The sequence below is a fragment of the Argopecten irradians genome, chromosome 6 (genome assembly GCF_041381155.1).
Source record: "Argopecten irradians isolate NY chromosome 6, Ai_NY, whole genome shotgun sequence".
Lineage (NCBI taxonomy): Eukaryota > Metazoa > Mollusca > Bivalvia > Pectinida > Pectinidae > Argopecten > Argopecten irradians.
In genome coordinates, this window is record NC_091139.1 from 21,145,282 (window position 1) to 21,163,456 (window position 18,175).

General features: G+C 34.2%; 1 protein-coding gene across 1 annotated transcript; it reads right to left on the bottom strand.

Annotated features, from left to right (window-relative positions):
* Positions 1-1,875: 1,875 nt before the first annotated feature.
* On the bottom strand, positions 1,876-16,778 carry LOC138325307 (110 kDa antigen-like). The gene is made up of 3 exons (XM_069270865.1): positions 15,985-16,778; positions 4,316-4,495; positions 1,876-2,984 (listed from the first exon to the last, which is right to left on the bottom strand). The coding sequence occupies exons 1-2, from the start codon at positions 16,184-16,186 to the stop codon at positions 4,347-4,349; spliced, it is 351 nt and encodes a 116-aa protein (XP_069126966.1). The 5' UTR covers positions 16,187-16,778; the 3' UTR covers positions 1,876-2,984; positions 4,316-4,346.
* Between the last annotated feature and the right edge of the window lie 1,397 nt (positions 16,779-18,175).

Genomic DNA, 18,175 nt, shown 5'->3' on the forward strand with positions numbered 1-18,175 from the left:
GTTTGACACTTTCATAATATGTGTGGTGAATCGGTACTTTTCCCTTGACCTGAATGTTTGACAAGAAAAACGTAGAAGCTAATATTGAAGAGATCTATATCTTTCTTCAATGGACGTTCATTCTTCATGAGTCCTGAATCTGTACAAATTTTAGATATATAAAATCTATATTGTCCAGTTTAAAGTTTTCTTCAATAGAAGTTCTCTCTTCCTGAGAGCGTGAATCTGTACTAGTAAATTTTCCATTTTAAAATTTTCTTCAATGGACGTTCATTCTTCATGAGTGCCTGGATCTGTACTAATAAAATCTATATTGTCCAGTTTAAAATTTTCTTCAATGGACGTTCATCCTTATGAGTGCTTGGATGTGTACTAGTTTAAGACACATAAAATCTATATTGTCGTATTTAAGATACCACTTTTGAGTATTGATATCACTTCACTGAATATGTCAATAAATTGTTCAAGGTGCTTGACCTATTATTGGCTTCCTATCTGGCCCGGGTTGTTAAAGTATTTTACTGGGAGTTCTCTACAAACAGCACTGGAGATGAAACGCGTAATTATTGCATACTTAAAAAATATTCCTCATTTTATCTTATTCTCAGAAAAAGAGATTTAGTTTAACATAATCCCGAAGTCATGTGTTTAGAAAATTGATTTGTCAAGAAACTCATTTTCACAAAAACGATTTTGATCGGAATGTAAAGTGCTTATTTCCGTAAATAACCTCAACAGACTGTCCTTTTTGTTTTGAGCTTTTTTTTTTGTTTTTTAAATTTTGATTTGAGCTTTTAATTTTGAAAGATTACGTTCCACCTAAATTTCTAGTTGTCTCCCTTAGTCTGATAGATGACATTTTATTCATGAATTTATACTAAATCTAAATTTCTAGTTGTGTCCCATAGTCCGATAGATGACATTTTATTTATGAAATTACACATTTGTATTTCGCAGTGTATTACCCATGAAAGTTTATAATGCAATTTAACAACTTGTTTTAATAATGTAAAACTTTCCTTTTATTCTGTATGATAAAGCTTAATTTTGTGTTATTATGACTGGATCCAGGTGGTTAGGGTGGCGTATTCCTAAGCCGGCAAGAGTGGTGTCCCTTATTAGTTTGCGGCTGTAAGGTATAATTTGATATATATACGTAATATATAATTAGCAATGTAAGGGGTCTTTTTCCCAGCCTATTTTAATGTCAAAAACATTGTCCCATTTGAAGTTTTAAAAAATATATTTTGATCACTTTACCTCCTTTTGTAGCGGTGGAGTATTTCAAAATTTGTCAAGTGATATTGTGTACTATCCATATTAAAATGGGAATACAAATTTCATCCCATGATGTTTTTGCTAGCGGTTTTAAACTGTGACCAGAAATGGCAAGCGGTTCTCTCTAGTCCTATTTTCAAATCTTGGAAAAAGGCAAAGCATGTTCTTCCAAGTAAATAGATTAATGTAAAGCCTCGTGAAAATATTCTGAATTATTTTTGTCTTGGAAACCAAAGGAGCCAAAATTTTGTGCAATGTCTATAAAAGCGTAATGTTTTCCGAATCACTGTAGTCTTGTTCAGATTTCAAGATGGAGATCCATTACCTATATCCGGTTTATTCTATGTAGATTTTGGCAAGTATTTCTTTCCCCCCAATGTTTCTTTCTTGTTGCTTGTTGAAAATTTCTGATGATGACTTTAAACATAAAGTTTTTTTTTTATCTTAATATCTTAATTCTTAATTGGGGAATTGCTGAAAAGCACAACATCGAATCTACATTATCCTAAGTTCATTCCAGAACACAGTTGACAATTTAAAATGGCGAAACTTTATGCTGCAGTTCAATTGTATATAAAAGAAAAACAAGAGCAGGGATTATTCAATAAATTATCATTTTTATTTCTTTTTCACATGATTTTAGTTTTATTATACACATTCTTCATTCCCAATACTGTATGTTTATATAAATCATATCACAGCTACATGTTTAAACATAACATCTAGGGACACAGAAAACCCTGAATTAATTAACAAATAACAGCAGCCCCCTCCACTCCCCATATAATGCTTTACTTTCTATAAAGTGATACTAGTAATTACCTATCTAATCACATGTCATCAAAATCAAAAGTGATAGTAATTGACTGGAGACGTCTAAAAACCACATTAAGAATAATAATCATATAGATTATTTTATCTACGCACAATGTATATGTGTACAACTGATATAAGCAATTAACAAAAATAGCTGATTGTGACAAATTTTAAAGTAAACTAAATTGAAAATTAAAAATCGTATGATAATCATGATAATATGTGATGAGTTTGTGCAATACAAATATTAAGTTAAATTAATTTTACTAATAAGATTTTCCCTTTTTCATTATTCAAAGGTTGCATGCGCTTCTTTTAATCAAGCTTTTTTCATTTTTGTTTCTAATTGAACTTAAAAGCTGAAGATTTTACAAAATATGAGTAACATTTATGAAATGCTGAATAATAACATCGTCTTTATCAAAGATATCTTTATTTTATAAGGGTTATATTAAAATTTAATATAATGTTTTATGCTTTTTATTTAAAAACATTATTCAAGAATTTGACATTACAAATTAAGAAATCTAAGTCACACATCTAAAAGTTATATATTTATATAAAAGTATTATACATGTATAATGATTCTGTACAGCTTTTAGTAAACTGAGGTTTTGCCTAATTATGTGAAACATATACAACAGTGTCAATTTTAAAAGCGTTATCATAAATAGATTGTATGCATATAAAAAATAAATAGCGCGTCATTATATGTATCAATGATCAAAATTGCGTAGAAACTGGACGGAACTGTAATGTTATGGTTTCTCCTCCTCCTCCTTTCCTCCTCCTCCTCCTCCCTCCTCTTCCTCCTCCTTCTTTTCCTCTTCTTTCATCTCCTCCCTTTGTACATCGTCGTCGGTTTAAGATGAATTCTATATGTGTGGCAGCTGTAAATGAAAATATTATCTACACTATAGTATATTTATGGTGAGGTATTCTCATATTCGTATACATGTATAGAAGTATGTGATGCTTCATTGTAATAAAACATCAATAATAAGTAACATATATCGCTAAACTGTGTCGTAAGAATTATTAAGCTCGCAAAAAATGTTCTTTTTATTGTACTTGTTGAAACTTAATTATAACCTTGTGATATTTTGATATTTTGATTTCCGTCATACTCGAGAGGATTTCTTACAATAGCAATTATCATGTTAATGTTCAATTTTAGCTTATTGTATATATACATACGCAGTTTTTATACGAAATACATATAAACCTATCTAAATATAAAGTGAAATGATACAAGAGCTGTATGTTAAAGCTGCACGTCATTTAGCTACTGATCAAAGTTCGAGACCAGTCTATTTGATAACATGTATTTAACAAGGATTATGAAGATCAATAAATACAAATATAGCATCAGAATTGTTTTCCATTGATTAAAATGCGTTCATTCTCCAGTCAGTATTAATACCAGACTTTGCGGATCATGATCACCTTACACCAACGCTATACATGTATCTACGTCAGATAATTCTATTTTTACATTCCCTGAAGGAACATCCCTGTCAGTGCCCGAGTTATTGTTATATAAATGAACATCTAAAGACAGCATATATAGAGAACTAATACAAACGTCTACTTTAATGTTTTGATGATGTGCTAGGATTTATTTAAAGTCTTTTTATGTGTACCGTATAGTGTACCCGTCATCAAATGAAATCCCAATATATTTTTGCATAGTTACTAGTGTAATATTGTCTAAAACGTTTTGTATTGGCTATGTCCACTTAGATATTCATTGTTAGGCCAGAATATGGAGGATGACGAGAGATTGTGGATTGACGTTGGAGCAACAGAATTGTTAGCCTGGTTTCAGTATTTTTCACGGCTATTGACCTCAAATCGGTCAAGTATCAGAGTATTAGAGCTAAGCATGTAATCTATTGACACGGAATGTTGTATAACCTATTTGTATTTTTGCTTGAACAATTTCTTAATGTTTTGTCCAATTTAAATTCCAGCACCTGAGATACCATAATACATTGTTTTCCAACTACTGGAGACAGCGTAACTATTTATCGAAAACTAGATGTTCAGTTGTATGACTAAATAACACAACATAAAATTAAGAACTACGACTAGAACGTAATTTTGTATCGAAAACTAGATGTTCAGTTGTATGACTAAATAACAAAACATAAAATTAAGAACTAGGAATAGAACATCCCCACCCAATCGCTTACCAATTAAACAATCACATGTTGCGTACCTCACTCTGATTCAGACACTCGCTCTACACCCTACGCTTGTTGTTGCTCCGTTTGCTCTGGCTGTTCCTCTTGTGTCTGTGCGGGAGTTTCTTCCTTCTGTGTATCTGTCGTAGTTTCTTCCTTTTGTGTATCTGTCGTATTTTCCTGCTGTTCTGCCACTTCATCAGCCTTCTGTTCCTCTAAAAAAGCAAAATTAACGTAATGGTTAACAAGCCTGATTGCCAAACTGAAATCATTAAGTTTCCAAATTCAAATAAATACATTACAGATGATTTGTATTATTGGTGGATTGGGATAAAATCAGAGTTTTTGAAAAAAAAAACTTGATGTCATACGAAACTGCAAATTGAAATCTTGCGAGGTGATTTATGTCATTCCGGGACACCAGGCGCATATTTACATTTCATGCGTACTTCTTAATCTATCTTTTCAAATGTTCCTTTGCTTTATCATTTGAACAATTGAATTGCATACTTCATACTCGAACGTTGATAAACGAAAATGGATTTTTTAAATGATGCGCTTTTACCTAAATCAAATGATTAAACAATGTTTTATTGTTTTTAACAATTATATTTACACCGTGAAGAGTACATTTATTTCTTCTTTGACAATTACCCTGAACCGTCATATGAGTATCGAATTTTATGTTGCAATACGACACCAGCATTACCCAGTGGAGTAATGATGTGGTGATTAAACATCTTTATTGACGAATTAATTTGTTGTTATCCCTTAATAAACATATTGACAAAACCCGAGAGTAGGCAGGGAAAGATTTTCTCAACTAATGATGTCCTCTGCAATGTTGTTTATGAGATTCAATATTTTTCTAATTTTATTGAAAATTATTTGAAAATTAATCCAATTTTCGTGAACTAATTTTGATGAATCATGCGATATTAGAAAAAGAAAACGTGAACTGTACAGATACATGTATGTACTATCAGTAAAAGGATCCTAGCTGAGCTAAGACAATAACCAGTAAGATACAAAAGAATTGATCAGATTGATTTAATTCTTAAAAAACCCCAGTTCATTCGAATTTTAGAAATACAAAAATGTATCACAATAAAGACGTTATAGGTGGGATATTGTAATAATTCTCAGAACGATGAAGGAGAGCAATAGCCCTGAGCCTTGGCTTTATCACTTTGTTATTTTCCTTTCGTTTCGATGATAACGTCGATGATAATGAGTGTTTTAGAAGCTCGCCATTATTTAGAAGCTCACCATTATTTAGACACGGAGACAAGTTTACAGCCAATATATCAATACTACGTTGTTTATTGTTTACCGGACAGGGAGGACTACGGTTTGATTAAAAATCTATTAGAAATCTGAAGTTGATCGCACACAATAAATATCTTTATATCCCCCGGAAACAAACATATATTGACCACGACATCTGATGCGTCAGTGAGAACAATGCTTGGTATACCGGCTTCACGATACGACTTCTGACCTGTCGGTGTGTGTTTGTCCAGCACGAAGTCTGACTTTTTGGAACGTGTGTTTGTCTGTCTGTCAGTTTGGGGTACCTTTAGCACTGACCCACACCTGGTGTTGGCGCGAATATATCCCTTTCCATCCCTCTCCTCTCTCACCCTAGGTAACACAGTACTCTGTCACTGTACCATTTATGGTTTTTTTGCCTCATCATGCGATTCATTGTTCTAGCATGTGGGTTGGAAGTTTGTTTCTGATTTATGTTTGAACTCTTTTGACACTTTCAGATTCCTTAGTGGATGACGAGTTTTTCTTCCCAACTGCCTTTGAGACCCTTGAAGGCAGTTGGTAAAAATATTCTTCATTCTCTATTCACACCAGTAAACCATTACAGAAATATTTAAATTATCTTAATTTATCAATTTTAAAGGCCGGAGTTAATTATTCGTTCGATAAGTTCACGGTCAATAATAATTGAGATTCCTTATCTTGGTAAAGAATACCAAAGAAGTGTATGAACTGTTTTTCAAAGGCAACAGTAACATTTCAGTGATTTTGTACCATAACTTGTTCGATTTGTGTCAGATGGACTTGTGTTAGCATGGGCTGAACGAAGTAACATATGCAGTCTTGATATTCAGCAAACATCAATACAAAAGGTATCTGTTTCAATGTTCAAAATAATAAATTTTCTGGCAACCTCTTCCGGAACCCGTGGTCTAGTTATTCTTGTTATTTTGTTTCGACGTTTAAAACTAGGTCATGTTTACTGATAACAAACTTTTAGCAAGCTTAGTATAAAATTAAATCATAACTTGGGCTTGTATATTTTGATTTTGCTGTAGAATGTGGTCGGGTAAAGATAAAAACAAAGTATATGTAATTGAAGGTTTAAGATATCTAAGGCACACTGCACTTTCTGCACTTTCATGTGTCGTGTATTTCCCCATGAAATTGGTATCGATTACATACCTATTCGGAGATGTAACATGACCATCATATCTACAGCTCACACGCGTATTACAATGCTAATCGATTTATATTAATAATTTATCAGTTTGCGTGGGGGATACATAGAAAGGCCACACGAACGATATAATTTATATAATATTTAAAAAGTTGTACAAGCAACGGGTAAACTTCACTTTTTAACATCGATCCACGATGTTTGATTGCTAGGGCCAGTAAAGGAAGTGTTTGAATGCCTGTTTTGAGATACTGTAGTATATTCGTGCAGTGTCTGTCCTTGTGATAGAGGGGGTCTTGCCCTTTTATAGTGCTATATTACTGAAGCATGCCATCCTAAACACCACACAGCACATCCCACCCAGTCATATTATACTGACAAGTGGCAAACCAGTCGTTTCGCTTTGCTGAGCGGTTAAAGACTATAGTGTGTTTCGACAAGGGGAGATAACCCAGAGTCTTCCTAACGTAGCGACCGTTTAACGTAGGGCCTAAGGTGATGCTGTAATAAACAACGACATAGATATACACGATAGTCTATGTCAATGAGTGCAGAGACATTTCAACACGCATGATTTGTCCTACGTTCTGGCGTCATCGGGAATTTGATTATAATTATCGTGTATCTCTTCAAGCCTCGGCTAATACATGCAAAAACTACATACAGGTGTATAACGGAATCGTCTCATGAATACTTTAGAGTTGTAGTATGAAAGCGGCACTGAGATACAGGAAACAGCTCGATGTAATCAGTTGTTAGTCTTTAAGACTCGATAGTGATACCAAATACATTAATTTGTCTTCCTTCATTACAGACGAACCAAAGAACATGTCAAGTTAGTATAAATGGATGTTGAGTTAGGAAAAGGGAACATTCTAGATTATAACAACCTGAAAGCCTTTTCATCCCCTGTCATTGATTAACTTTTCAGTAGGTCGTACCATGACACCAGAACTTCCCATATTAATGAAGGGTGTAGTGTTTTCTGGCATGTTTGCTATAGGATATTTAAAAAATTACGACACATGTACACAGTACGATACGTTTATATAGATGTAAATGATTGCAGGCTGGTTTGATTGTTTGTTTCGTATGTTTACTTTGTACTAATTTAGTATGCATCGGTTCAGTCGTTATATTCATCGTCGTTTAAAAGTTATCCTAAACAGGGCACGTGTACATACTAACGTGTTTAGTATTGACACGTTCGTTCAGTCCGTTAAGGTTTTACCGTACAAGACTTCATTGTTTTGAATGTCTTAATCTTCTATGAATTGGCTGTGCCCCACTGGCAGCTATTAAACACATTTATTGACATGTAATTGGTATAGGGGAATCATCCGGACATTATACCTGGTAGGGGCCTCGAAATCGTGACCAGGTAGCAATATAGAACGCCATATACTTTAGCATTTTATGATTTACATTATTTAAAAGTTTGCTTACAAAAACTACCCTAGCGACAACGGGTGTTTGTTTTTGTTTAATGATCATGCAGGTCAGATGACTGAAATTCTCGGAAACTTTAGTTGAAATTATGTAAATTCAAATGAATTTAAAAGTGGGCTGGTCTGTTTCCTGAAAAGAAAAACGATTAATATTCTTGGAAGCTTTGATTAGAATTAAATAAAATTTCAAATGAATTTAAATCTAGGCTAGTTTCCTGATCAGAATATTGACCCGACGCTATTTAGATCAGCCATTCACACTTTTGTCTCATCTATCTCTTACATACACCTTCCAATTGACGAGCCACATAATGTTGACACTACCATTTTAGGGTAACACTCTGTAATTGATTTAAAAGAGAGAAACACATCCCATTAAAGTATTGGCGATAATATTGTTCCTTGAACGGGGTCAATCTAATCAAATGTATCAAGCATTAATAAGATTATTGTGTACGCGGTCAAATGGTTAATGTTGCATCGGTCATATTGTTTGTTCTGTTTTTCGTTTGCGAAAAAAATACATGCATTTAAGTCGCGTTATGAGGTTATTTTGAAGCTGGTGTTGGGAATGAGAACACTTCTATACAGCACTATCTCAACTCAGATGTAGCACGACAAGAGTTACTTCTAATTCCTCTCCAAACAGGTTAGTAAGACGTATACGAAATGCGCTAATGATTTCTTGTGAGTATATTTGCAGACAATGTCGTGAATCAATCGACATTTGATATTTCATTTACGAGGTTTGATGTTTTAATGCCTATCACCGTTTTTAGCGCGATGCTTTGTAATCACGTGATATTCCACCCTATTTTTCATTTTAGGACAGTAATAATTTCATGTTTCTCTACTGTAATTACAATTGATTGACATGAATACAATCTGGCATCACATTTCCTGGTGTGAACCAGAATGTAAATTCTGGCCATTTTGAAGCATTCGAGACCGATTTTGCCGATTAGTGGTCATGTAGCACTTCCTTTGCTTTAGATCTTTGAAATCAATAATTCAGATATCTACTTAGATTCATACATATGTAAAACCAGTCCTGCATTGTGAACATTGACCGATCTCCTCTATCTTATCAACTATTCACAACCACATAATTAAAACTGTCGGTCATATTTTAGTTTGCCTCTTGTTACTGCAGTTCATGCAGAATCGAGAATCTTGCTCAAATAGGCATACTCTTATTAACATTAGTTTAAGTGTTGGATATTTATGAATGAAGCGTTTGGTTGAATGAGAATCGTCACACCACTTGGCCATTTTAAAGCTATGTTAGAAACAGAACAACGACCGTTATTTTGACGATTTTGATAGCAGGAAATCATCCCTGTGAAATTGCGTTCTTCTTGAAAAACATTAAAACATCATTCGAGAAAAATCAGACATTTATAATGCATTTATTTGCGCTAGTTATTCCAAAGGGAAAAATATGTGTTATGGGCTCGATAAGTTTGATTATATGTACAATGTACATGTATAATATCTGTGGTATCACCCAATAGTAACTGATATGTATAATATATGTGGTATCACCCAATAGTAGAACTGATATGAACAATATCTGTGAAAATACAATAAAATAAAATAATAATACCATTAAACTCGTTTTTACAATGCCATAACTATAATAATATAGCTGGAGGCAAGGTCTTAAAGGGCGCAGCCAGATGTTTCAATAACCATTAATTATGCAATGTTAAAAAGTGCAATTTATTGAAATAACGTAGCCGAATTTTCGGACATTTCCCAACAACAACGTTGTTAAATTCGTTGGGCTACAAAAAAATAAACAACAGCGTTGCCATTGTTGGTTGACGTTGCAGATGACGTCAACTTCCGGTCACGTGCGGAGCTTCCAAGGGGTTATTTCCCTGGGGTTATTTCCCTCGGGGGTTATTTCCCTGGGGTTATTTCCCTCGGGGGTTATTTCCCTGGGGTTATTTCCCTCGCCTTCCAATTCCGGGGAAACATCTAACTTATTCAATGTCATGTGATCAAGTTTAATCCAATCAGAACATTCTAAATAAAAGTGAGGTATAATAATATATGTGGTATCACCCAATAGTAGAACTGATATGAACAATATCTGTGAAAATACAATAAAATAAAATAATAATACCATTAAACTCGTTTTTACAATGCCATAACTATAATAATATAGCTGGAGGCAAGGTCTTAAAGGGCGCAGCCAGATGTTTCAATAACCATTAATTATGCAATGTTAAAAAGTGCAATTTATTGAAATAACGTAGCCGAATTTTCTGTTCATTTTTTATTCATATAATTTCACGCTCTATCCTTGTCTTTCAAAAAACTCATTTTAGAAGAAAACTCCATTGGAGAAGGAAAATAGTTATTTCTCCCATACTTCACAAGGATATCTCGTGGTTGCTAGGGAAAAGTTATCTATATCTTACACAGGGGGGTGTAAGACAGCTCACACGCGCTAGACAATAACGTGACGTCATCAATACATGCGGCGTAATTGCGGCGCGCATTGTAGATTACGTCATCAATTTTGACGCATAACAACGTTCCTGCGATAATGGCGCGATGAAAAAGCTGGAGACATACTGGAATTTCATCATTTTTTCTACTAAGTATGGGAGAAAAAGAATCTTACATGGGTCTGTGAAGTGGACAGGGATATCTCAACCCTCGTGAAAGATTTTGGCCGTCAACCCTCGGCAAGCCTCGGGTTGACCGGCCAAAATCTTTCACTTGGGTAGAGATTATATGACTCTTTCATATGTACATATGTAGGATAGAACTATTCCACCCGAGGGTACAGAATTTTGGGTCAGAACCGAGGCTTGCCGAGGTTTCTGACCCAAAATTCTGTACCCGAGGGTGGAATAGTTCTATCCTACATAATTTACATATGAAAGAGTTATTTTCTCACATTGCTTGTCGAATTACTTGCACGAAAGGTGAGGCAGCCATTTTGTAATAAAATCTTAACTTCTTAAATAATCGATCGATTTTAAAAATAACAACGCCATTCGAAAGAGCTCATCAAAGTTTGGTGAATATTGAAATATAAACAAGAAATCTTAGGTAAAACGGTTTGAAATGCAAATTAAACAAATGAAATGGTAAATAAATCCGACAAATCAATCAAAATAGAAGAAAAATGACGTCAACTTTGGCTGACATGACGTCATCTCATTGTTATTTCAATTGTGACGTCACAGCTATGTAAGATAGATTTATCTTACATAGCTGTCTTTCATGGGACAACTCTATCTTACATGGCTAGCTATGTGAGAAATCCCTATCTACTTCACAGACCCATGTAAGATTCTGTTATTTTGTAACAGATATTCCGTTTCTGGTCAGCTGATTATGTCGGAAAGTGGTCTAAATCACTTTCAAGAACGCTTGCTAAAAAAACAGCAATAGCTCTGAGCTTCTGCCGGATGAAGATGACGTTTGTCAGGTCATATGAGCGTTTGAACCTCTCGATTATATAATGAGCGTACTTCAAAACATCATATCCATGGATTTTGTATTTACGGTTGTATTTTCATGCATGTGTTACATTAAAAGTGCTTCGCACTTCTAGCCCTTTACGAAGGGCTGCGCCCTTTTAATAAATCTTCTTTACATTTTTTGTTTTAAAAACATATCCATCCGTGATCTTTAGAAGATCTAGGATTACTGTGTCTCATTTGTAGTTCATGTATCGATGACGTCATCAGTTTTGATAAACACAAACGTGTTTTAGAAGTCTTTTATCATTGATATATAGAGTACTTGATTTAGTTTAAAAAATATATCATTGATTTTTGAATAAAAAGGTCTGTAAAGATCATCTAGCTGTCCACGTTCAGTGGCACTTTCATACAGATTAAGTAGTAGACAATAACCGTCTCCAACAAAAGGTCTAACAGTGATACCTGGTATATCATCTCATCGCATTGTCGTGTGACGTCAGTGTAAAAGAATAACCCATTGTTCTATTCCAGTTAGATACAGGACCATCAAGGCATTGATTTTCATATTAGGACGCTGTATCACAATTCCTCGGAATAAAACAGCCAAATTACATATTGATTGGGTAAACTGCAGTCTTCTGATGCAGGTTTTAAGTAAGGACCAGAATCTATACGAGAATGATAAATCAGCTCAATACGTGGAATAATTATTTGTACGGGATGAATTTGTAATCTGGCTGGGTTATAATTGATTCGGTTAAACCATATTTCGTATTGTTTAAAAAAAACCTTCATGAATCCGTTCATGACAGATTTGATCGGGACTGTACTTGCAAACACACATATACAGGTAAAATAATTATAATGTGTTGTAATACTGTGAGGTATTCGGTATCTTAATTACTATATTAAATTCAATATTACGAATGGAAAGATATTATAATTAACAATGTCCAACTATCTACTTTGGGATATTTTCACAATATACATATATCGTTATGTATCCGTTAGACTGGATTGTCCCTTTAAATGAAACACAAGGTTGCGATCAAAAAGTTTTTACTGTCAAGGCTATCGCTAAATTAGGTATAATTTGAACTATTCATGTATAAACATATGATACCAAAGCATAATAATAATATGGACATTAAAATCCAAAAGGACTACTCAAGGAATTTTAATGCGAGACAAAAATAAAAAGAATGCTGCAATTCTAATCATTACACAAGCGACAAAAAGATAAACTTACATTAATCGTTTGATTCAGAACGCGCACGATTTTGATTGAACCTTTGATAAAGAATAGATCTATCAGAGTTACTTCCCTTCATTTCACTCTGTCAGTAACAAATGGTAGACCAGAATGCTTATATAAAACCAGGACTACTATGAATGGGACTATATTGGTTTGTATCCTCATCTTTATATACGAATGCAGATGGCCTTGGCATCGCACTACATAATTCCTATCTTTAGTGAAAGTGTTGAGTTTTTCGTTGTTTCAGTATGCTAACACTAGCTGTATTCTGTATACTACAGTTATCCAGTATATGTGCCATGGCGTGTATAAACGCTGACATCAGCATTATAAAACTCTGCCTTCCTAACAATGATATTTGTTCTGATGACTCGGTGTCATATATACATACTTACAAACAATAAACAAATATTGATACATATTCCGGGTTACAATAACGACACCTCATAAAACTACTAGAACGTGGCCGTTTATGTCTCATCTCTATGAATATTATGTACATAATATAGATAAAAACGCGATTTATATCTACAGGGGGACGGGCAAGGAAACACTTTATGTAATTTTAACTGTTTATTCAATAATCCTACTTAGAACGAAATAATAAAAACATGTTCTTCTCAGTTCATTTTTTTAATACACCTGTTTATCTGAGGTTAAAAATGAACCTATTGTCAGAATATGTACTAGAGTTCAGACCCTGGGATCAGCTTCCTGGTTGTTGAATTTCATTTTGGGAGAGAAAATGTTATCCAGAGATAGCCACATAGTATCAATGTACATGTTCTACTTCCGTCAGGGATTCTATTTTATTATCGAGTGTTTTAACTCCTACTCAGTATAAAACACAATGTTTCCTTGTAGATTAACAACAATCGATTAAAATGACATCACACTGACTGTTTATGTATTAATTACAATTAAGGAATTTTTTTGCGAGCAAACTAAATTTTCAATACCAAGGGATTTGACTTAAAGATATGCCTATAACGTATGATTAGGGCATTATCAAAGTTCTTTACAAATTAAACAATTAGTTTGTTTCAATTTAACTGTACTTGACTCCCCGTCATATCGTCGACATGTTATTAATCGTACTTTATATCGTTTACATATATATGTTCAGTCTTGTTTTCAGTCGAGATAGGAAACCGTTGACGCTCCGTTTGAGTGTGTTCAGCATGGTCAGTTTGGCCGGAGTGAGTGACCCCTGTCATATGAGCACTTTCAGGTCAAACTACGTGTATAAGACCAGCTAATTACCAATATTTCAATGAACTATTAACTTTTTAATTTTCATTAATCATGTCTTTCATAGTTTGTGTCTTTGTGCTTAATTGAATTGTAATCACCCTTATTTTGCCTCGTTATAGCTAATGGCGATGGCCATTGTTGTTCGTTAAGGGATATTTGATTAGAAGTAAATCGCCCATGTACAGTGTATCAACTCGGTAATCTCCACTGACATTTTATCACGATAGCATGCGACAGTGGTGGCATTTTTGTCTCATAATGAAAAAAATCATTAGATTATACATTGTATGTTATCTTTTTACTTATCAATTACCAACCATAATCAACAAAGTTAAATTTTCTCGAATACAAACTAACCATGCCATTTACTTTGTATCGTTAGCGGGTCATATACTTTTAATCATATTTACATTGTTTCAAGGGGTCAGCCGATTAAATATTCATAGAAAACTGTCAAGTGCCTTACAAGGCGAGTGATGTCAAGTTGTCAACCAGGTATACACCTTTCATTGTTCAGTACAAAGCTTAGCAACAGGAAGATTTGTTACACGTTGTAAACTTGTGGCGAAAAAATGAAGGTTTTGTAACTCAATGTGATAAAATTTACTACCTTAAATTCCAATCATATATATTATGAAAGTTAGCTTGGATGATATTTTCTGTCTGAATGTTGGAGTAATGCAAAACTGTTCTGTGACAACTTTGAAAGCTCACTTCTTCGACCTTCTAAGAATACTAAGTTAAGTTAGTAAAATATCATAATAACACACACAAGTCTGGGTACGTGGAAAGTGCTTGGCAACGTACTGAGTATATATATATACAGAATAATAAAATGATGTCATTACAATTTCTAGTTTTGCAGTGGCGGAACCAAATTTCGAACGGGGTGCCTCGATAAAATGCACGACTTTCAAGAGAAATTCTCAGAATTTTGGGAGGGGATGGGTTTACTGAAGCCCTAGAAATCACCATTGATCCGACACTGTTTTGAGTATTGTGATGAATGGAATATCAAGCTTGCCTTGGCATATATTATTTGTTATTTATAGCCCCGTGTTGAACAGCGCAGGCCTATCTGTAAACTAGCCAATCTAATTACCTACTGTGTAACTAACTCCATTGAAATCGGTTAGCACAGATGAATGAATATTTTATATGGAACCTGCGGTCATATTGTGACTAATAAATATTTACTAGTCGTGTATATAATATACTTCATGTAAATTTTGCATTTAAATAATGCAATTGTGCATTTAAAACATGATTCAGTTTACTGCATCCAAAACTGCAGTGATTTAAATGGTACATGCTTATTAGCATTATGAAGCGTTTCGAATGTCAGTGTATTAGACAACTGTTTATACATAGCCGTAGTTAGAATTACTCGACCGTGTACTAAACCTATATACAACTGGCCATTATCATTTATCGTGATCAAGATATACGTTTTGTCGATTTTAAATCAGAGTTCTTTTAAATTTTTCAATGCTTTGTATTAACGCTTATTTTGTATCTAAATTTAGCGTTTTATATATGTATGTTTATATATGTATGTCTCTTCTTACCGTTGTACACGAAACCAACAGGGATATATATGTATATGATGGAAATCACAAACGACACAGTATTTGTATCGATCAAGAGTTGGACAATTGGACAATTTAGAAAAAATTATGATTATGTGAAATTCCTATAACTTGTTTTCAAAGTTGAAGTTACAAGCAACGATATTTTGGAACAGGAACATAATCTATGTAACGTGTGGTTACATTTAACAACGTTTCAAACAGATAAAATACTAGCATTATCTTTATACAGTATTATAATGAACAAATTTTACCTTTGGCCGGACCGTTATCTGTCGCCTGCTGCTGTTGTGTGTCGTCTGCAGGTTTTCCCGCGCTTTCTTCCTGTTGCTGCGCTTGTTGTGGCTTTTGGGGTTCCTCCGATTTATTTACACCATTTTCATGAGCCTGTCCTTGACTATTTGATGCCGGTGCACTGTTCGGATCACCTCCGGCGGTACTGTTGCTGCACCCCATATTGCACAGTTTACTATTTGATCCTTGTTAATTTGTAGACAATTCTTTATATATTTTTTCTTGTGGTCTCTTTCAGATTACAATTCGGCCACAATCTTATAAAACCTAATGAACCTACAACAACTATACACTTTATCTATACACGACGATCGCCTTGTATTGAGACCTGCACTTCACTACGACCAGAATTAGTAACTGTCTCGTTAACTGCTAGTATACATGTGCATGGCTCCGGGCATGAGAACGGCTTCTAGATAAACATGGATGTTTATTTCCCTTTGTTTTCTTGTCGTTATGGCGACCCGTGTTTCTGCCTTTCAATTGGGCTATCGCCACTCCAGACTGCGAACAATAATACATTTGCATCCAGGCATTTTATAATACAGGTAAATTAAATACTATTGCTAAAAACCTGTGTCATATCTTTCCAGATTCTTTCCACGTTTAAGATCACACGCGCGTGCTTGTTCTATAGTTTTATACACTCCATTCCTATGTCGAGCCAATGGCGCTCCTAATCAAGTTGTCATATGTATCTATACATTGACCTATCTGCCGGGTTACTTTATGACAATCCGTGTGGGATTGTCTCGCGGGAGAAGAATTGTAAACAGCTTATACCTATATATCCATATGGTATTCAAATAACACTACGAATAGGCTTACCCGGATTTTTGAAACACGGTGTGATGGGCGGTATATCTGTCCGAACAATAAGGACTCCTTCCATTCATTTAAACTATATCTACATAGTCACGGACTGAATTGGTTTTTATACATTATTTGTCATGTGTGAATTTAAACTTGAATGATTTGAAACTCTCTCACAATGTCAGGTTGATAATAGAATGGATGAATTATTAATATGAAGTTTTCTAGTTTATCACTATCCAGATATAGAAACACAATTGATCGTGGATACAGCGTTGTATTTTACCTAGATACGAGAGCAGGTCTAGGAACGTAGTTAATTAGAAAGGCCTACACTTTACTGCTATAGTCTGGCTAAACCCCATCAATGTCAAGCTTAGAAATCTTGGTATCGAACAGGACCTTCTCTTTCTAAGTCGTAAAATTCTCTAGTTTTTCTGTCCTGGCGTTGTATCCGATTTGTTGCACAGGGACTTGAGAATCAATCCCGAGCAAATGGAAATATAATACGACATGACCATATGTACATTTAATTTTAGCGAATAATTTGTGTTCATAACGAAGCTGTTCTTGCGTCTGTTCATCTCATTTTCGTAGTCATTAGAAAGTTAAATGTATTTGGACGTTTCCAATAAAAAACCCTCTTAAGGCAATTATTCCTTGTTTAACTGCACTTATACATTATAGTTAACTTTAGGTATTGCTACATTGACTCGTTAATTATTGGGTAACTTGTTAATTTAAACATAAGACATATGCGAAAATGTACATTTCAGAAAAAAGTTGTTTGCTTGACCGAATCTGACTTAACAAAAACATACACATCTAGTCCATGTTTTTCACCTTGGACACCCTTCTGTTCCGAAATACTAATAGTCCAAAGGCCCGTTAGTCCAAAGACCAAATAGTCCGAAAGTCTAATAGTTCGAATGTTTGATAGATACAATGAGTCAAATAAAAAAAATGTTTTTCTGCACTAGGGCATAAGGGGTCTCCTTGCCATATGTTAGAAAACATCATTTCAGACCCTTTACGCCGTTGAAAAAACCACTGTACAGATAAAAAAAAAATAGTAGTAAAGCTCAGAGAAATCGTAGTGTGCTTGGATTTTGCTTATTTGTGTATTCTTATGTTATTAATCTTTACTTTGTAAATCTTCACATTGGAGGAAATAAAGATATAATATTATACATATGTACATATGTAACATGAATGGTCGTCTTTATAAGTCCACAATATAATGTGGTACAATAGAAGTACCAAATTTACTAACAAATTATCTTTGGTCCGATACGTCAGCATGTAACCGATGTCTATCTCAAATTCCTAGGTAGCTTA